General features: G+C 39.4%; 1 protein-coding gene across 3 annotated transcripts in view; it reads left to right on the top strand.

Annotated features, from left to right (window-relative positions):
* The window catches only part of cenpi (centromere protein I), a 117,458-nt gene that overhangs the window by 25,526 nt on the left and 69,956 nt on the right, over nucleotides 1-21,976 (top strand). For all 3 annotated transcript variants that reach the window (XM_072595155.1, XM_072595156.1, XM_072595157.1), the window contains 6 exons: nucleotides 4,483-4,608; nucleotides 4,870-4,988; nucleotides 9,216-9,323; nucleotides 10,091-10,139; nucleotides 15,250-15,296; nucleotides 21,323-21,412. In XM_072595155.1, the coding sequence (XP_072451256.1) occupies nucleotides 4,483-4,608; nucleotides 4,870-4,988; nucleotides 9,216-9,323; nucleotides 10,091-10,139; nucleotides 15,250-15,296; nucleotides 21,323-21,412 (539 nt within the window). The remainder of the gene's footprint in view (nucleotides 1-4,482; nucleotides 4,609-4,869; nucleotides 4,989-9,215; nucleotides 9,324-10,090; nucleotides 10,140-15,249; nucleotides 15,297-21,322; nucleotides 21,413-21,976) is intronic.

The raw sequence follows: 21,976 nt of genomic DNA, 5'->3' as shown, positions 1-21,976 counted from the left end.
ACATGTATTTGGAAAGGCAGGGACTGATTGGGATCATCAACATGGTTTTGTGCGTGGGAAATCATGTCTAACTAACTTGATTGAATTTTTGAAGATTTTAATGAAGAAGATTGAGGGCAAATTGGACGGGATCTATATGGGCATCAGCAAGGTGTTCAACAAGGTTCCTCATGATAGATTAGTTAGCGAGGTTAAATCTCATAGAACACAGGGAGAACTAGCCATTTGGATACAGCACTGGCTGAAAGGTGGTGGTGGAGGGTTGTTTTTCAGATTGGAGGCCTGTGACCAATGGTATGTCACAAGGATTGGTGCTGGGTCCACTGCTTTGCATCATTAATACAAATTATTTGAATGCGAATATAGGAGGTAGAGTTAGTACATTTGCAGCTGACACCAAAATTGGAGGTGTGGACAGTGAAGAAGGTTACCTCAGATTACAATGGGATCTTGATCAGATAGGCCAATGGACTGAGGAGTGGCAGATGAAGTTCAGTTTAGATAATTGTGAGGTGCTGCATTTTGGTTTGGCAAATCAGAGCAGGACTTGTACACTTCATGGTAAAGTCCTGGGGAGTGTTGCTAAACAAAGACCTTGGCATGCAAGTTTATAATGCCTTGAAAGTGGAGTTGTAGGTAGATAGGATAGTGAAGGAAGTGGATAGTATGCTTTCCTTTATTGGTCAGACCATTGAATACAGGATTTGGGTAGTCATGTTGCAACTGTACAGGGCATTGGTTAGGCCACTTTTGGAATATTGTGAGGGTTTGAGCTACAAGGAGAGGCTGAATAGGCTGAGGCTATTTTCCCCTGGAGTATTGGAGGCTGAGGGGAGACCTTTTCTAGAGGTTCATAAAATCATGAGGGGCATGGATAGGGTAAATGGACCAAGCATTTTCCCCTGGGGTGGGGAGTCCAGAACTAGAGGGCATAGATTTAGGGTGAGGGGGGGGTTAAATTTAAATGGACCCGAGGGACATCATTTTCACACAGAGGGTGGTGCGTGTGTGGAATGAGGTGCCAGAGGAAATGGTGGAGGCTAATTTAAAAGGCATCAGGATGGGTATATGAATGAGAAGGGATTAGAAGGATATGGGTCAAGTGCTGGCAAGTGGAACTGGATTTGGTTAGGATATCTGGTTTACATGGACGAAGGGTCTATTTCTGTGCTGTATGTCTCCACTACAGGTGACAGGGGAGCACTTTGGAACTAGTGACTCTATTGATTTTAAAATGGTTATGGAGAGGGATAAAACCTATCCACAGGTTCATGTTCTAAGTTGTGGCAAAGTGAATTTTAATGAAATAGTCAGGAGCTCGTTTGGAGTGGTTTGTTTGCGGTCAAAAGGACTTCCAGGTGGGAGGTCTTTAAAAGTGAGTTAGTTAGTGTTCAAGGTCTGTATGTTCCTGTAAGGGTGAAAGGCAATATTAAAGGAATAGGGAACCCTGGATGACAAGACATATTGAGGCTTTCACCAGAAAAATGAAGGAGGTATGGCTCAGGTACAGGCAGCTGGCATTAACGGAATCCATGGAAGTTAATAGGGGATACAGGAGTTGACTGAAGAAGGGAGTCAGGAGGGTGAAAAGGGGGCATGAGATAGCTTTGGCTGAGAAGATTAGGGTGACTCTAAAGAGGTTCTTTAAGTATGTTAAAGGAAAAAGAATGACTATACAGAGAGACAGAGAGAATTGGCCCCCTCAAGGACCAAAGGGGACATGTATGTGTAGAATAGCAGGAGATAGGTGAGGTTTCAATGAATATTTCTTCTGTTTACTGTGGCGAAAGACATGAATTGGGGAAGTTAGTGGTGATATCTTGAGGACAGTCCATATCACAGTAGAGGAGGTGTTGGATTTATTAGAATGTATGAAGCTGGATAAATCTCCCGATCGTGACCTGATGCATCCAAGAAAATTGCAAGAGGCTAGAGAAGAAATTGCATGAGTCCTGGCTGATATTTTTGCTTCAATGTTAGCCATGGGTGAGTTTCCAGAAAACTGGAGGGTACTGAACTTTGTGCCCTTATTCAAGAAAGGCTGCAAAGAAAACCCTGGGAATTGTAGACCAGTAAGCCTAACATCTGTGGTAGGAAAGTTACTTGAGAAGATTCTGAGATAAGTTATGAATGCATTTGGAAAGACAGGGTTTGATTAGTAATAGTAAGCATGGCTTTGTGTATGAGAGATCATGCATCATAAATTTGTTAGTTCTTTGATGAAGTGGCCAGGAAGTTTGACAAGGGCAGGGCAGTAGACATAGTCTGTATGGATTTCAGTACAGCCTTTGATAAGGTTCCACATGGAAGGGTGCTCTGGAAGGTCAGATCACATAGAATCCAGAGTGCGCTCACAAATTGGTACACAATTGGCTTGATGATCAGAAGCAGAGGGTAATAATGGAAGGATGCTTGTTGGACTGGAGGCCTGTTACTAGTGGAGTGCCTCTGGTCGGTGCTGGGCCCTTTGCTGTTTGTTATCTATATTAATGATTACGATGAGAATGTACAGGGCATGATTAGTAAGTTTGCAGATGACACTGAAATAGGAGGTATTGTGGACAGTAAGGAAGGTTGTCAGAAATTGCAGTAGGACTTTGATCAGCTAGGGTAGTCAAATCAAGGCAGGATTTTCATGGTGAATGGTAGGGCCTTAAAAGGAGTGGAATGGAGCAGAGGGAATTTTTTTTTGCTTTCTCTTTTCTTTTTCTTTCCCCCCCACACTACTGCCTAAGTGCGGTAGTGCTTATTTTTCCCAGCACCCATGTCAAATGTGTGCAGGTGTCAGACATAGTGAAGAACAAGAGCAGAGGGATCTTGGAGTTCAGGTGCACAGTTCTCTGAAAATGGAGTCACAGGTAGCTAGGGCAGTGAAGAAGGCTTTTGGCACACTGGCGTTCATTCGGGGCATTGAGTGAAGAAGTTGGGAAGTTGCGTTGAGGTTGTTATGGATGTTAGTGAGACTGCATTTGGAGTATTGTGTTCAGTTTTCGTCACTTTGCTTTAGAAAGAATGTTATTAAAGTAGAAAGAGTGCAGAAGCAATTTATAAGGATGTTGCCAGGTCTGAAAGGTCTGAGTTATAGGGAGAGGTTGGACAAACTGGGACTTCTTTAGACTGTAAGAGACTGAGGGGGGGAATCTTATCGAAGTGTCTAAGATCATGAGAGGCATGGATAGGGTGAATACACTGTCTTTTCGCCAGGGTTGAGCAATCAAGGCTATAGGGTATCAGTTTAAGATTAGAGAGGAAAGAACAAAAGGTGACGTGAGGGGTAACATTTTTACACAGGGTGCTGCCGACGGAACTGGTTGAGGTAGGTACATTAGCAACATTTAAAAGGCATTTGGGCAAATACATGGATAGGAAAGGTTTAGAAGCATATTGGCCAAGGGGCAGCATGGTGGCTCAGTTCCCCCTGTGCCAGGGGCCCAGGTTCAATTTGCAGCTCCGGCAACTGTCTGTGTGGAGTTTGCACATTCTCCCCGTGTCTGCGTGGGTTTCCTCCGGGTGCTCTGGTTTCCTCCTACAGTCCAAAGATGTGCAGGTTAGGTGAATTGGCCGTGCTAAATTGCCCATAGTACTAGGTGCATTAGTCAGAGGGAAATGTAGGGTAATGGGACTGGGTCGGTTGCTCCTCGGAGGGTCTGTGTGGACTTGTTGGGTTGAAGGTCCTGTTTCCACACTGTAGGGAATCTAATCTAATCTAATCTAATCAAGTGCAGGGAAATGGGGTTAGCGTTGATAGACACTTTGGTGGCATGGACCAGTATGGGCCAAAGGGCTTGTTTCTGTGCTGTAGGGCTCTATGACTCTATTAGTGAGCCATATGGATTTTAACAATTGACAATGGTTTCATGGTCATCAGTAGATTATTAATTCCAGGTTTTCTTAATTGAATTCGAATTCCACCATTTGTTATGGTGGGAGTCGAACCTGGGCCCCCAGAACATGAGCTGAGTTTCTGGATTAATAGTTTAGTAATAATACAACTAGGTCATTGTCTATTCTGCCCTGTATGATGAACGTAAGTTCACTGGTATGCAAATTGTGCTTTCAAGTTATTGTAGCCTGTGTTTATACTTTGTGCAAGGTGGTGGAAAGCTGCACATCAAATACATTAGCATCTCATGAATTACGGTGGCAAATCTCAAGTGAATGAGTGGTGCTTTCCAATTACATTATATTTAGAAGCTCTGCTGCTGTGGCACTGAGCTGTACAAAGTCACAGCTTTGATCAGCGTTCTAAGTTGGCTGATATCAAATATTTCAGCAGTTGAATTGCCACATTTGTCTGTGTTGCTTTTGAGTTACTGGTTAATTTCATAAGGATTCCTATTTATGGTTAGCATTTGTTAATTGGCATTTGCTGAGGCCAACTTGGAAAGTGTATATATTGACAGAGGAAGTGAGATGTCATTAACTGTGCATACCTGCATAAATATGTAGTAAGTGCATTAATTGCAATTTTTCCTTTTTCAGTGAAGGAACGAACTCCATCAAATGGAAATCTTCATCTAGACACAATTGAAGGCATTGCTTTTGAGAGAGGCTTGCCCCCGGATGTAATTGAGTCACTTCTGGATGTGGTTATGAGTGCCAGACTTGGTAAAATGTTCAATATTAAGCTTTATAAATATTAAATAATATTTATAAGTGTACAAAATGGTCCCTTACATGGTCACCTTACCAGGATTTTATTTTTCTGAAATGTTAGTTTACTGTTTACATGCAAACCTTCAAATATGACTATTTTATGACATTGATGAAGGTAAGCTTGGCAATAGAGACAGCAGTATCTTTATTTTTAATAAACCTCCCCTTTTCACCCAAGTAAAATGCTAATCATTTCTATGTTAATTTTCACAGTTGACAGGTTTAATACACGCCTTTTAAAGTGCCTTATTCCTGCTTCTGTAGTCCCTGAATGTGCAGTGACAAATGCTATCTCTTGGATGTGTACAAGAAAACCTTCCATCAATGTCCAGGTGAGTCAGAGTTGAAAATAACCAAATTGTAAAAGGGAGCTGACGTAGGCCATATGACTCATTGAGTTAAACTGATGGCTGATGTTCTACCTCAACTCCACCTTCCTGTCTTATACATTTATCACTTCATTTGTTTTCTATCTGAAAATGTATTGACCTATGTTTTCAATATATTTCATGTGTAAGTATCCACACCCCTTTGAATTCCCATTGAGGAACAGAGGGTATTAGATGATAATTTGAAAAGATAGAATATACATGGTATGGGGAAAAGGCAGGCCTAGCCCATCTTTAGTTACACATACGCACTTGTGCATATTTCCAGCAATAATTATTAGACAGTATTGAAAATCAGAGACTCAAATGCTGTTTATGAGTCTCCTGTCTATAACCCAATGCAGGAGGCCCATCTAGTTCGACACAGAGCAGAAATCAAACTTGGTAAAGAAGGAGCATCATATCATAATTTAGAATTAGAATAAGCTGGAAGTAATGCCATTTCATTAAACAAAAAAAAACGCAATGAACTATCGATGCTGGAAATCTGCATTAAAAACAGAAACTCCTGGAGAAATTGAGGAGGTCTGGCAGCATCTGTGCTGAGAAAGCAGAATTAATGCTTTGGGTAAGTGACCCCTCTTCGGAGGTTTCTCCAGCAATTTCAGTTTTTGTATTCCATTGTATCTCAAAATCTGAGCAACAAAGTTTTTACAGTTTAAAGTTATGCAATGAAGTTCATGTCCACACTCTCGTAAAACAGTACTTAAATGGAAGTTTGACATGCTTTTCTTTTTGTGTGAAATCAAGAGTCAAGCAAACTTAATTGAAACATTGGTCTTGTGCAGGAGCTATCGTATATGTCAGCTGCTCACGTTTTGATATCACATGCTTTTGATTTGGAAAAATTGCCAGTTCATTTGTTATTATTTTTCCGTAAATTACCATAATTCGATTGTTGGTATTTCGTGGAAGAAAGCTGCAGCAAGCGACAAGATGTGTCCAGAGGAACCTCTATTATCTGGCATTTGATCATCCGACCATTCGATTAGCTGAACAAAACACTTCCTATCCGTGTCGTTTGGATAATCTAGGTTCCTCTGTATTAACTGCTACCAAATTCTGACTTTGTTTACTGTTGCTTCTGTCCTGCTATATGATCTTTACCTACAGATTTGCAAAAGGAGAGAATCCTTTGTCACTCTGCTTCCAGTTCCTAAGGGACAGCAGTTGTACAGTGCCAGAATACTCTTAACAATCATCTGTACCTTTAGTTGGTGAACAAAGCCTCCCTTTTGCTGTCATAAGTTGGGAAAGGTGCTGAACATGAATTTAAAACCAGTCTTCTCTTGGCATTGCCAATAACAAGGCTGTCTTAATCCTGCCTCTATCTAATTGTGGAAATAATCTTCAGCAATGACTTCTCTTGCTGACCTATACTGTAACTTTGAGGACCTAACAGTTTGTCTTTAGTACTTTCTTCAATTGTATGGAGTTCAAGATATTGTCATTCAAGCTATGAGGTTTGTGCAAGCTGTGTGAAAGAGCCACTCCCTAGATTTTGCCAGAGGCCTAATTTTTTTTCCCTCTTAAATTCTTTTTTTATCCAAGTTTTGTTATGAAAGTCATTCTTGAACCTGTTTTATTTCCTTCTATGATACTGCAATTCAAATCCTAACAATACTGAATTACTCTGCAAATTGTCTTTTGTGATTTTGCTAATCATCTTAAATTAATGTTTGCCAGTAACAAAGCCTTCTGTTACTGGAAACCGTATTAACTATCAAAATGATTTAAAGTTTTGAAAAATCTCAATTGAATCTCATTTAATTTTCGCTGCTGAGAAGAGAGCAGCCGGCTTTCTCATGTCTGTCTATGTAACTGAAGCTTTCCAACTCTGGCATCATGCTTGGAAATTTCCTCTGCATAGTTTGGGCAGAATGTCAATATCTTCCACAGTTTAGACCCAGAAATGATCATACAGTTTTCAAAAGGTTTGTGTTGTCTTTCTTGTCTTTGTGTGCTGTGATTTTTATAAAGTCAATATGCCTTCTTAAACAGCTTTCTCCATTTTTCAAAGATTTATGCATTTCCACCCTTTCTAAGCTAAATTTATCTCAAATTGTTCTTCTACATTGTTCTTGCCCAACTGAATGATGCAGATGTAATGCGCCAAATGGCCCCCTTTATGCTGGAAACATTCCATGAATCATGTTTTGCCATTTTGTGTAAGCTGCATCTGCTATATTTCTGTTTCACTAGCTTATGACCTCCTTTAATCATCCTATCTGTTTGGTGTGATATTTCAGAGATTCCTTATTATTTAAATATGTATGTAAGTTACTTAGTTGAAGTGCTACATTTGCCTTCACTTTGAATATTTGCAACCCTTCCTGCTGTTTTACGATTCAGTGGTGGATTAGCATTAGGAAGAAAGATAATTAGAAGAAAGGTTCACCAGTGGTGGATGAGTATAAAGGCTTATGATGAAAAATGTTACAGGAATTAATATCCCAGTATGCCAGACTTTGCACGGAATGATCAGTTTCTATTTCTGAGATCGGAATCTGAGATCCTACTGACTGGGTAGGTGGATGGGTAAGAAATGTAGGATGAATGAGCCTGAAATTGGGTAACTTGGAAAGGTGAAAATAGATCTATAGATGAGCAAGGGGTTCTTTGCACACTTTCCATCCAGTAGTAGTTATGACATGGTGGTCACATTCTGACCTCAGTCAAAAGTTGTTTGTTCAAGTCCTAATCCAGAAATTTGATCCTATCATCTGGGTTTACGTTCCACTGCTGTATTGAGGGAGTGTTGCACTGTCTGAGATGTTATCTTTCAGATAGATATTGAACTGCGGGCCTCACCTACTCTCTGTTAGGTATGCCATGATGATCCAAACACGAACCAAGGAAGAGCAGGGAGTTCTCATTATTGTTTCAGCCAACAGTTATCTCTGTCTGAATTTCTGAAACAAATTATCGAGTTATTATGTCATTGTTGTTTTATGGAATCTTGCTTTATACAAATTGATTGTCCTGGTTCCTACACCAAACAATTATTCACTTTAAAAAGACTTCATTATCTGTTTAATACTTAGGGAGTATGAAAGTGTGTGAAAGTGTGAAAGACTTTGCATTCCAACAAGTTCTTTCTCTCTGGAAGGTGTTCTGGAATTTGTACATTGGCTTTTGGGTTCTATCAATATGTTAAGAGATTCTGGTGTCTAAGTGCATTAGAAAGAGAAGAATCCTGAAAATGCTGAGAATTCTGGAAAAAAGTTTTGCAGTGTTTGATGGGTTGCTCAGAGAAGGGATCTTGGATTTGGAACTATTAAGACCCTTAAAGATTTGGGGATGTGATAGTTTTGTGATCAGTGTATGGGGTCTAGAGGTTTGTGAGCATGTTAAAGACAGAATGCTGGAGTTTTTAAGCATAGGAAAGAATTTGAGGATGGTCAGTGAGAAGGGAAGTATTTCTGCAAGGAGGGATGAACAGCAATACTCATTTGCATGAAAATGGTCAACAGCTAAACAACATTGATTCTAGGAGCATGCTGTGGTAAGAGTTAGAAGTTGTGACACCTGACAAATAAATTTAGTGAGATTAATTAACAGAATTGAATCAACATGATATGCAATTGAATAAAAATAGATTTTCTTAGCTTTCCTCAAGAGTTATAGAATCCGAACAGCCCATCGAATCTGTACCAGTCCTCTGAAGAGCATCTCCAGACTCGTTTTTTGCCTTCCTCTCACCACCCCCACCTCCCCCCCCCCCCCCCCCCCTCCCCACACTATTCCTGTAACCCTGTATTTACCAATGCTAATGCACTTAGCCTGTACATCTGTGGACACTACAGATGCTATAGCATGGCCAAACCACTGAATCTGAACATTTTACGACTGTGGGAGGAAAACTGAGCAGCCATAGGAAACCCACATAGACACTGTGAGAACATGCAAACTCTACATGGACAGTCATCGAAGGCTGGGATCGAGCCTACAGATACAAGTTCAAGTACCACCTACTCCAGAGGTGTGCATTAACATTGTTGAACAAGATTGTTAGAAAAATGTCTCTGTTTTTTGGAGCAGGACGGATATGAGCCTAGATCTCCTGGTCCAGAGGTAGGGGCACTACAATGTGCCTCAAGATCCCCGTTTAACAACAATTAACATTAATTGAACATCACCTGACTATAAGTTGATTTATCTCCTTTGCAGGTGCTGTTTATCAGATGGTTATTAACCGTTTTTGATCTTTTGGACTCAAAGAAGCAATTGCATTCATTGTATGGCATCATTTTCTTCTACCTTCAAAATGACAAATTGGTAAGAAATGCTATATTTTCTCCTTGATTAAGTGAAGTGGATACAGTGGACATAACTTGATGCTAAGTAGGGTGGAACTGTAACCTGATAATTGACCAAAGCTATTAACTTTGCACAATGTAAACAGGGCACTCTATTCTTATAATTGGAATAGCGAGTTGAATATTTTGGAAGTGTAAAAGAAAACATTACCAAGGTTGAAAAGAGGGTGTATGTGTCAGGCATTGGAGCCCAGGAAGAATCTACCAGTTTTGATGTTGAAAATGTCATGCAAGATAGCAGGGTTGTGTGTTCCAGATTTTCACCATCCTTTTATGTAGGGAAAGTGCTTCTTTATTTATTAACTAATGTAGCTCTATTTTCAAGAGAATATCCTCTTGCTCCATCCTTACCCATGAATATCTCATCTAACACTTTAGTTTATTCAGTTAAACCCTGTTCAAGCTTCTAAACACAACAGGCATGATTAAATAACTTGAGCTGTAAGCACCTAATGACATTTTTGTTTCTTCAAATGAGAGCTCATGCTAATTAATTAAGCATTTTGGGCACATGTCAATTTGTTTTTAATGTACCTCATTACTTTACCGTGAATCTTTAGACTACATGTAATCAAATTTGATTATAATGTGTAATAACAGCTATTTAGCACGCAAAGAAAACTTAGTGATATAGTTTACAACTATTCTATCTAAAATCATTCACATCAAAATGTTTACTTTTTGATTTTTGAACTGTACTTCAGACAATATTTCTTTTTGTTTCAGTGTCCATATATATGTCATCTATTGTACCTGCTAACTAAAAAGGAAAACGGTAAGTAACAAAAGTAGCAGCAAAACATGCAATTGCATTACCAATGTCTCTGTTATCAATAAGTAGAGAATCAAATTGTAACTCTTGTGATCTGTGATCTAAGTACATTCTTTCTTAATTATGTCTAAGAACACATTTCCAGTAAGGTGGACGGTGCTCAATGCTAGAGGGATGGCAGCCAAATTATTCAATTGAGATGCAGCATTTTCTTTGCTCAGTTGAGCCACATGAAATACTTTTTTTCTATATTACTCAATGCAGTTCATAGTTTAATAACAACAGGATTGACCTGGTTAAAAATGTTTGTCATTTGAGAAAATGTATTTGATCATGGTTGATAACTATGATGCCTGAGCAACCAAAAGTAGAGTTTGAAAAAAATGCCAGTGGATCCTCCCAGATGTCCGGATCAGGATACAAAATAATCTGCAACCTATTGCACCTTTTTGCTTGTTCTATTTCGTAGCATGAAATTTTAGCGGCATGTTGTTTTACAATAACTGCGTGCAGTTATACTCAGAATTAACATACAAAAATTATATACATTTCTTCACAGTGATGTGATTTTTAAAAGAAGATGACAAGCGAGTTTTGAGAAGATTTGTAGCTCAGGTTGAGGTTCTGGATGTAGGTTTGCTCACTGAGCTGGAAGGTCCATTTCCAGACGTTTCGGCACCCTACTAGGTAACATCTTCAGTGGGCCTCTGGGCGAAGCACTGTTGATAATTTCTGCTTTCTATTTCTATTTATATAAGTAGAAAGCAGGAATTATCAACAGTGCTTCGTCCGGAGGATCACTGAAGATGTTAGCTAGTAGGGTGACGAAACGTCTGGAAATGAACCTTCCAGCTCAGCGAACAAACCTACATCCAGAAGATGACAAGTCAGAAGAATTATATATAAGATAGAGTGTGGACAAAGAAATAATTGTTTTACAGAAATTTTCAAAGGGAAATGAAGTAGAGTTGCAGTGGGAATTAAGGAGAGAATTCCAAAGTGTTGAATTCTAAGAGACTGAACTCATAGCTGCCAGTGGTGGAAGGAAGTTGGAGGAGAAACTCTGGAAACCAGTGTCAAACAGGTGGTGAATTCTGGATGGACAGGTGAATATTCTAGACAATGGAAATGACCATGGAGAGATTTACATTTAAGGAAAGTTTTAAATTTAATGGTCAGGAGCCAGATTAGCAAGGATGAAAGCCAGATGAGTTGGACTTGATGCAGGATTGGATATTGGCAGCAGTGTCTGAGTGAATTGAAATCTGAGAGTAAAGTGTTGGACTGACAAGAAGAAGATTGAAATAGTCAATGTGGTAGTGACAAAGGCATAGACAGAGGTTTCAGCAATATATTGCTGAGGTTGGGCTTTTGATGTCCAGTGTTTATAGGTGGTAGTATGCATTCTTGTGTCACAAGAGTTTGAAGCTAATGTTTGAGTTGAATAGGATAGAAGGTTGTGGACAGTCTGGATTAGCATCAGGACAACATCTAGAATGTGTGATGAAATTAGTTTGTAAAACTCTGTATACACATGCTATCTTGAACATTATGTGAGAAATACTTTGAGATTCACAAAAGCAGTTTGTGTCATTAAGGTCAAAAATCATAAACGTGGAAATACTCAAAAATATAGGAGTAACTACTTAGTTTATTGTTGGCAAATTTGATCTCTAGTTATGGATAAGAGAGTTTTCCAAGGCAAGAATGATAACAATTATGTTTACAATGTGCCAAAGTTTATAATATCCTATGCAAAATCCCATTTGGAAAATACCTTGCCCTCCTCCTGACCATCTCTCTCACCCTCGCACCGCCTCTCTCGCTCTCGCCCTCGCCCTTTCTCGCTCTCTCCCTCCTCTCTCTCCCCCTCTCCCTCCCCCCTCTCCCTCTCTCTCCTCCCTCTCTCCCCCTCTCTCTTCCCTCCCCCCCTCCCCCGTCCCCCCACCCTCTCTCTCTCTCTCTCACCCTCGCCCTCTCTCTCTCGCTCTCTACCTCTCTTGCCCCCTCACTCGCCCTCGCACCGTCCCTCTCCCTCGCTCGCCCTCTCCCTCGCTCGCCCTCGCCCTCACTCTCTCTCGCCCTCACTCTCTCTCGCCCTCTCTCTCTCTCGCCCTCTCTCTCTCTCACCTCTCTCTCTCTCTCACTCTCTCTTGCCCCCTCTCTCGCCCTCGCACCCTCTCTCTCTTGCCCTCTCTCTCTCGCCCTCACACTCTCTCTCGCCCTCGTTCTTGCTCTCGCCCTCTCCCCCTCCCACTCTCGCCCTCGCTCTCACCCTCACCCTCTCCCTCCCCTCTCTCTCCCTCGCCCTTCCCTCTCTCGCCCTCACTCTCTCTCTCTCTCTCGCTTTCTCTCTTACCCTCGCTTCCCCCACCCCCTTGCCCTCAACCCCCCCCCACCCCCCAATACCTCCCCCTCTCTCGGTCCCCCCATTTCTCTCTCTCCCCCCCCCCCTCCTCCCCGTCTTTGCGCCCTCACTCTAATGGCATTATTGATTCTGGAGATGTCAAGAAATGATGTGGGCTTCAATGATGGAGAGACAAAGGTAAGAAATATGAAGTATAAAATACATGGTTCAAATTTAATGATTAGTCAGGTAATTCCTCTTTTATAGAGTGGGATGCTGATAATTACCGCTCGTTTGTGTCTTGATACCAGACTGCAACCTGGGAAACAAGTGATTTGAGAAACAGAATCATTGGCATGAGCCTGTGTCAATTTATGATGTCACCAATGTGCACTATGAGCTTAAGGAGGTCATGGGCTAAGTGTAGATCTTTTGGGTAGCTTCAAAACTAGGCTTGTTTTTGTATCTGAGCTAATCAAATTTGCCTTTGAATCAGCTTGTGTAAATCTTGAGTCAGAGTCATATAGATGTACTGCACGGAAACAGACCCTTCGGTCCAACTCGTCCATGCCGACCAGATATCCCCATCAAATCTAGTCCCACGTTCCAGCACCCGGCCTATATCCCTCTCCCAGCAGACGGGGTTGGGGTGGGTGGGGGACGGACGGACGGGGATGGGGAGAGCGGGGGCTGGGAGTGGGTGGGAGGGGTTGCAGGGGCACGTGGGTGGTGTGCTGCTGCCTAGTCTCCTGAATGGGGAGCAGACTTCACAGAAAACTCCAAGCCTCGGGGGAAACCATTTAACCGAATAATCAATTATACAATTGAAATTGTGCCCACTCACCTCGTTTGCATAATCGAGGTTCCTTTGTATAGAAATCTGTGTCCAGCAATAATGGTGCCATCAAGGATCCTAAGTGGCCAAACATGTTGAAAAAGTTCTCATGACTAGCCAAGAAGTAAAATGCATTGATTATACTCTAGTCATTGTAAAATGGTAAAAAACATCACAGGGACATAAAATTGGGTTGAGGCAGAAACTGATAACATATAACTTTTTTAAAAATATAGAATGTATTGAAAACCTTTGCAATTTTGATGACAATGGAGAAATATGACATTCCATAAATATAAAATTGGATCTTCAGTATTTGTGGATGTTCAGTAATTGTGAACTTAGTATATGCTTAAGCCTCATTCATAAATGCACAACTTTTTAAATGCAGACAAAAGTGGAAGTTCATGTCATTGAGGAAAATAAGATCATTAGTAGGCTATTCTACCCCTTGAGCCTGTTCCATCATTCTGGACTATGGCTGATCTTTTATCTAAATGTTATTTTTGCTACACTATCCCTGTATTTCTTGATGTTATTAATAACAATAGATAGGGCCAGTATGCTCCATATCTCCTCATATGACTGTTCCACCTTTCCAGAAATTATTGTGGTGAGCCTTGATTGAATTCGTAATGGTTTCAAACTGTGAACAGTTCATCCTGTCGAAGAGCAAAAAAATCACTGACATCTTTTGGATTTCTGCATTGATCTGTACATGTGTGGGCATTGGAAGTTGCAGTCAGTTTTACATTTCTATTGCAGCCACAGACTTGGACATGTCACATCTGTTCAAATTGAAGTTCTGGTTAGAAAATATAGAAATCAGTCTGTGCTGTTGTTTAATATCTCCAACTCTTTTGGCAGCAGTTGTGACGAAGTGTAAATTTCAAAGGACTGTTGGATGGAACAAATCTACCTTTGTGTGTTATGGACCAGGCCATGTCCCCTCAAAACATTTCAAGAAAGAAGCCCAGACCCTAACTTTGCTAGTTGTTTTAAGCAGGTGTAACATGGATATTCAGGAGACATGCAGCTGGTCAAACCCCTTAGTGTTAAACAAAAGAGAATTTATTTACAAGATTTTCGGATAAAACACAAATAGAAAAGAGCAGAATACCGAATAACAACAACCTATCTGAAAATCCAACAGATCATCCCGACTTAATGATGCTGTTCCAAATACTTGCAACCCTTCCCATTAATGCACCTCTTGTCAAAAGGGTAAAATCAAATGCAGGGTCTTACAGGACAGTGTGAGATAGCAGCATGGAATACCTTCTTCTGTGTAACTGTATCATGGATCAGCAGCCGCCAAACTGTCTGAGTGCTTTCAGTGAATAGCCAGACTGTCAAAAACCAAATCAAACCAGAGAAAAGCTGAGCTGGGAGAACTGGCCACTCCCCTTTCATTGTGCAAGTATTTTTTTAAACGAGAGCCTTTTGCCTGAGGTAGAATCTATTAGCTATAATTGAATTGGCTCTAAAATACATCGAAAGCCAGACTTTCTGGAATCGCTGCTTTTACGACCTCTGGGGTAAAAAAAAGTCAGCATAACCTTATTAAAGGAGTAACATCATCACAGGTGAGAGTTGAAAGTAGAAAAAAGATGAATAGACACACATGTTTTTGAACAGTTTGGTTGTCTATTTATGATAAAATGCCAATTGGGAGATTGTTAAATCATGTCTTGATATATAATTTTCTTGCCTGAAAGTAAAAAATTTGTAATTCAAACAGCTTTGAGAGAGTGGAAAAATAAATTCTCCAGAATCATCTTGTATGCAACATGTAACTCCAACATTTGAGATGATGCAATAATCCCTGAATTCTGTTGTATTCTTTTGGATCATGAAGCTTTAAGATTGGCATTTGCTTTTTAACTTTCAAAAATACTTTTTTAATGTCGTATATTCCTGTTATTTCACAGTTAAACGATTCAGAGTCAAGAAGCTGATTGATCTGCAGGCCAAAATGGTAAGTTATATAATCTGCTTTTGTGTCATCTTGTAGATTGATGAGTCTTTGGAACTCTTCCTCAAAAGGCTGAAGAAGCAGAGCCTTTGAATACTTTTAACAAAGAGCCGAATTGATTTTCTTTAAGCAAAAAAGTGAGGGGTTATTCGGTGTATCTGGCAATGTGGTGTTGAGATTAGAATCAGACAAACTATGATCTTAAAGCAAAACTCTCTTTTTGGTTGAGTGATTTTCCTTCAGAGCTACTGGAAGCTGGGAAAAGGTTGGTATTTAGGCAGAACATGGGGTGGGGGGAGGGTGACGATTAAGTGCTGCTTCACCTGGAAGGTGTTTTTGGGACCTTGGATAGTGACTAAATCTGAAATGTTAATTCTGCTTTCTCTGCACAAACTCGTTGCATTTTTCCAGCAATCTCTGTTTTTGTTTCTGATTTCCAGCATTCACTGTTCTTTCGGGTTTTTGTTTTGTCTTTAAACTATAATCTTCATTGAAAGGGCAGTCCAAAGGAGCAAAATGGCCCACTCCCGCTTGTTAATATGTTTGTATATAAATATGACCAATTAGCCAGACTACTAAATGGCATATGGAGAAATGTTTAGGTGATTAGTTTGATTGGTTGCATGGAGTACCATTGTAATGGAGTACATCAGACTATTTTGGCTTGGTTGAACAAACAAATGTAACAGTCGATTAAGGGGCCAGGAAGTGGAAAATACTAATAAGGACAATGAAGAAGAGAGATGTACTCACTGTTTTTAGTATTTTGTAGTATATAATTCTACATTTGCTAACATCAGTTATATTACTGAATTACATGCCAACTCTAATTGAGTATTCTGGCTAGCACTTCTCATGAATACTGCAAATACAACAGAGTTTTATGCAGAATGTGAATAGTCTGAATACACTATGCAAGCAATAAGAGCAGGCAAACAGCAAGTGCAGCTGTGATATGGGGGGAAACAGCAGGCTCAAAGTTTTGACTCACTTAGGAGCGAAGCATCATAAATATATTAGTCAATTTTCAGCACTGTTGTTTATAATTGATCCAGGGGATAAATCTCCCCAGTTGTGTAAAGAGGGAATTGGGTTTATTGAGCAGCAAAGCTGAAATCACATGAGTACAAAAGATAAATGAGAAACATTATCTAGAGTTTGTGAGGTCGTCTGTTGCACTAAGATAACAGACGCTTTCTGTATAGTTGTGTAATGTGATCTATTCCAAAATTTTGACAGGTCCAAAAATGTATCTCCAAAGGCCTTTTAGTTCGCTATTGTGTGCAATCCCCTTTGCTCAGTCATGCAGTGGAATTTGTCTTTTTTTGTCCTCTCCCATTGTGTTCCTTTAATCTATTTTCTTGACTTTGAAACTTAACATTTTTTTCTTTTTTGTCCAAGATAGGGAATATATCCTCACTGTCATGACAATGTAATTATGATCAGAATTTTCGGGGAAAAAACTGTTGAAAGCTGCCACTTTTTAGTCAAAGTTTTTGTTATATCACAGGAAAATTGGATTAAACAGAAAAATGAAATAGATATGCACACAGAGGAGCAAGTTTAGTGTAAATTACGAATCCTATTACCGATTTGTTCAATTTCATCTTGCCTAAATACCCATTCATTTGTGGGATTGTCTCACTTGAGCATTATCAATGTTTTGAAATGAAAGCTAGCACAACCTTGATTTTAATGCACTCTTGAGGAAATTCAGTTAAAAACTTAGCAGTTCTTAAGTTAGCTGTAAATTGAACTATGTAGTTAGTAACTCAAATTTGATCCTTGTTGTATCTTTATCTCAGATACACAACATGGATATTTCTGAAAATAACATGTTTTGTTGAAACTTTTCACCTTCACTCATCAGAATATTGTGCAAGAATATCAATTCAATCATCCATTTATGCCACTGTGTTGCTTCAATAGACAATTCAACCATATACAGCACCCACACCAGAAACTCACTTAAAGGAAAGGGTGAAGCAGTGCAATTAACAGTGCCAGTAAATGTGTTAATCTCTCTGATTCGTGCTATCTGAAACCTTTAGCAAAAACTTTGTTTATACTCAACTCAGTAGTTTTATGGACACCATTACTGAAACTAACTGTTTTTAAAATTGCAGTTTTGTTTACTTCATAAATTGAGTTCAAGCTGAACTGTAGTAGCACTGTTTGGACTTGTGTCTCTAGACCATTAGCCCAGACTTTTACTTTTGTCACTGGGCTAATAATCCAGTCTGCTACCAATCCCAATGTACATACATGCTCTCATTTCTTTTTCTGTGTACTGCATTCTGCGATTTTGTTCAACTCAATTGTGAAGTTGAAACATATTTGTCAGTAATGTTGTGTAGTGAGCAATGATGAGTTACTGTGAGTGATCTGGTGATGCAAAGGAAAAATCAAGTGGGTGGGCACTAATCAGAGCACAACAGAAGCATGTTGATGAACCCAGTACTCACAATTTTACACTTCCACCTGGATAGTGTCACCCCACATTGTGTCAAAGAAGGGTTGAATCTCGGAATGCAGGTAAATTAGGCTACAATGTAGTAGCCTAAGTGCTGGGCGTACTTTGAAGAAACAGTCCTCTCTGTGTAGCATCTTTGATGATCAGATTTCATTAAACTACAAGTTAATCATAGAGCAGGGCAAAAGAGACAGTCCCCAAGTCTACCTCAACTGGAATTGGATTCATACCCTACACTCTTGGCAACAATCTGAGTTACAGTGCAAATGTCTAACCAACTGAGGTGTGTCTCTCTCATGCACACATGTGCATAAACTCCCGTAAGAATAGCTACTGAGTATACAATTAAGCAGCCATTTCTTACTACAGGATCTTCTGAAACTGGGAACTTCATTTGGAAATAATGTCTCTTCCTATCCCTTATAATTATGTTGAATGGAGTTTGTTAATGTGAACTAACCCTGATTGTAGACTTGATCTTGGTATACTTCATCAGTGGTCCTCAGTTTAGTAAAGCAGAAGTGAACTGCAGAAAAGGAGGAGGAGGAGCTATTGCCATCATAACGATAACACACAAGCTTGTTAAGGTGAGGGGCTCAGGACAATATATCATGTTGTGACAGACCATGTCGTTGTGGCAAAAGCATGTTATTTCTTTAGCCAGTTCAAGGGGGATCAAAACAACCCAGAAAATGGTGGAAATACTCAGCAGGATAGACAGCATCTGTTGGAACAGAACCGATTTTATTTTTCTGAACTTCTGTCATGCTTGTGTGAACTTTTATTATTTTTAAATAAACGTTATTTAACCTGAGTATTTTGAAGTTTTTCGCCATGTGTTTTATCTGCCTTGGTAAATGTAGAATGGGCCTCATGATTCTCATTGAAAAATTAAATGGTTTCAGATGACATAACCTGTGAATGGCTGCTAAACTATCGTATGTGAAGTAACTGCACAGAGGCTGGTAACCTGTCACCAAGTCTCCCTTTATTTGCTTGTGCACAGTACACTGACTGTGGCCAGCCAGCTCAGACTCAGTCCTCTGAACTGAGGAGATTCGAAGCTCCTGTTTTGTTTTGTTTCCCCTACACTACTGTCGTACAGCATATGGCAGTAGTGCTTATATTCCCCAGCACCCATGTTAAATGTGTGAAGGTGCACGACACAGTGAAAACACCAAGGGTCAAGAACTTTATTGATATTCCACCACCAGTAAAGACACCATGTGGCCGAGGAACCAGTGGTAAGCAAAGCCTGGAGCGAGCAATGCTTATGTTGAAATAAAAGTGAAAGGAAAGATAGGGAGTAAATCAAAATTGAATTGGAAGGGGGGCATTAAGCACTCCACTCCCTGTGGTGCCCACCTCTCCCTGAAGGTGCTGACAGTATTAGTGGACACCATTTGCTCCTTCTCCAGGGACACATGGGCCTGAACATATCAGGGTCTGAGTGTAAATTTTGACTTGAGGAAAAGTCTCCTTTTGTCAGATGTAGGATTTGAGAAATAAATTTGTGTATCTTTAATTCACTGAGTGTGGATCCACAACATAAACTGTCAGAGGTTGACTTTTGTAACCACTGTTGTAGCCATTATGCTATTGGTATTGAGAATGAGACTTATTTTTGGAATCTCTGAAATGAAATGTTACACTGCATCTAACTGTTTGTCCTGATGAAATTGGATTCCTGCAATTAGTACTATTCATTCTGATATATTCCACTCTCATTTCAGTAAGCTAAGATTTGGTGCAGTCATCATTTCTGTCTGAATAGCGTAAGACTTAAAGTCATAAAGGAGCAATAGGCATTTGGCCATATTTCTACTTGACTAAAAGCTGGCAGTCATCACAGAAAAATAATCACCTGCCCAGAAGTGGTTAATAATATCTCTGAGCAGGTTAATTAAATCTAACCTATTTAATGAGGGCTTTTCTGGTACAGTTATAGTAACCCTTTTTCTGGACAAAGAGACCTAGGTTCAATGACCACCTGCCCCAGGTGTGCGTCATAATATGTCTGAATAGTTTGATTAAAAATTCCTAATGGGATATTAGCTTTTTGTCTCTCGGGAACTGGAATGTACAAAAGCTTGCCATGAACAGGAGTAAATGCAGAATCGCATATTGTACCTAGGAAAGTTATAATTTTCTTGAATGGGGTGCAGTTCAAAATCTGCAAAGTTATACTAGAATCTGAAAGATAAATATCTGAACGTCCATTCTTCATAAATTAATCAGGTTGAAGGATGATCTAATTGAGACAAAGGAATGAAGTAAGATAGATGCTCAGAAACTATTTTTTTCTGGAGTACCTAGGGTAAGCTACATCATCTTAAGATTAGTGGTTCACTCTATAGGAGTGTGATAGAAACTGTCTGATTTTTAAAAAAATATTTACTGTTATTTATTTTTAAGTTTGGTCTTTGGATTTTGGGTCAGTGACACATGGGCTTTCTGTGCGTTCGAAGTTAATAATTTGCAAGAATTTCCGTAATCGTGGTGTTTTCCATAATGGTAGCGCTAATGGGCTTTTAATTACCTTAGGATGTTTTCTGACTGAGCAAGGTAAACTACTCTGAACATCTGTTAGAAACTGTCAGACGTGTTGTTTTAGAGCTTAGTGGAAAAACCCAGAGTTTGAGAGAGACTTTTTTTCTCAGTTTTACTTTGTTTTGGGCAATTTTCTGAAGTCCTTGGATGGAGGTGGGTTGCATATAGCAGTACTCCTGAGAAGGTGAGAATATTGTGAAACTGGCCCTAGCTCAGAATAAAGAGTGGTAGCTGCAAACCAGGAATGTTGGCATAAAACATGGAAAAGGTTACTTGAAGTTGTGTAAGTTTAACCTCATGTTTATAATAGCTTACAAAGAAGCTATGTGTTTCCAGTCTAGGAGTAAATGTCACAGTTACCTTAAACCTTTTGAGTTTTTTTGGAAAAGATGTTTTCTTTTGGTGTGAGTGCTGTATTAAGTATGTTTTCATTTTAGAATTTAAAAAGGGTTGTTTTGGGATTAATGACTTTATTCTTTTACTGTGTATCTAAAAATCTTTGTGTTTGAATAAAGTACTTATTTATATTTTATCACATTTTGTTCTAGTTGATTAATTTATGTTGTATCGTTAAAACAAAATGTGCAACACTGTACTTATTAACAGTGAGATATCACTTCGGTAAAACGAAATCAAAACAAAATATGATCTATCAAGCTATGCTTCAATCCAGGATATGTAAATTCATCAGCTGGGATCATCATAACTGAAACTTCTCCCACACAGGAAAGTGAAAATTTGAAACCAGTTATACTTAAAGGTGATGTGTGCTTAGAATTGAAATTTCCAAAACTGGGATTGTGCTTTTGTTAGGTAAGGATACCAGTGATAAACAACAGAACAGACTTCAGTGACGTACTCTTTTTCCTGTGTTCCTACTGTTACTTGTTAGAGTAAAGAATGGTAATGAAGATCTAAAAACTATAGGTGTACATATTATGCCTTAAATTTGTGACAAAGCTAATAAACTGACATTTACATACAGATGTTGTCATCTATTTTTCAGGGAATGCAATCAAATCTGATGGCTCTTATTTTGCTGTATAAGATCCATGCACCTGAATATGTATCTTTGACATGTCCTCGACAACTCAAGGTGTGTTGGCTTGAAACTTCGTAAAGCATTATATAAATATATACCGTTTAATTTTATTTACTTTTTTTTTGTTCAATGCAAAGTTTACATCTACTTTAAGGTGAAATTGGAATCTGGGCTTAAAATATCAACTTTGGATTGTTTTCTTCACTGGGGCCAATTGGCTAAATGGTTGGTTTATGATGCAGAGTGATGCTGACAATGTGGCTGAGGTAACCATGAAGGACACTCCTCCTTAATCATACCATGCCTCAGGTGAGGGGAGAACCCTCGGGTTGAACCACCATTAGTCGCTTCTCTAATGAGAGAGCAGCCCTACTGTCTAGTAGGATTATGACGACTTTACCTTTTACATTTCTGAAAGACAGATTTCTCTTGATTTTGATAGGTTTTCTTTCCTTTGTTAGTAGGAGTTTGAAGTTCTTTAATTGTGACAGCCCAGTGAGAATTTTAGTGGTAGGAATTTTGGAATGAAAAAGTAAATTGTCAGCTAGTCAATATTTTGCTTTTAACAATGGTATGTACCTCATTTCTTTTTTTTTAAATGGTGCCTACAGTTATGAG

Source organism: Chiloscyllium punctatum, chromosome 25, assembly GCF_047496795.1.
Source record: "Chiloscyllium punctatum isolate Juve2018m chromosome 25, sChiPun1.3, whole genome shotgun sequence".
NCBI lineage: Eukaryota > Metazoa > Chordata > Chondrichthyes > Orectolobiformes > Hemiscylliidae > Chiloscyllium > Chiloscyllium punctatum.
The sequence above is the reverse complement of the archived record's forward strand: the minus strand, read 5'-3'. Positions and strand labels throughout refer to the sequence as shown.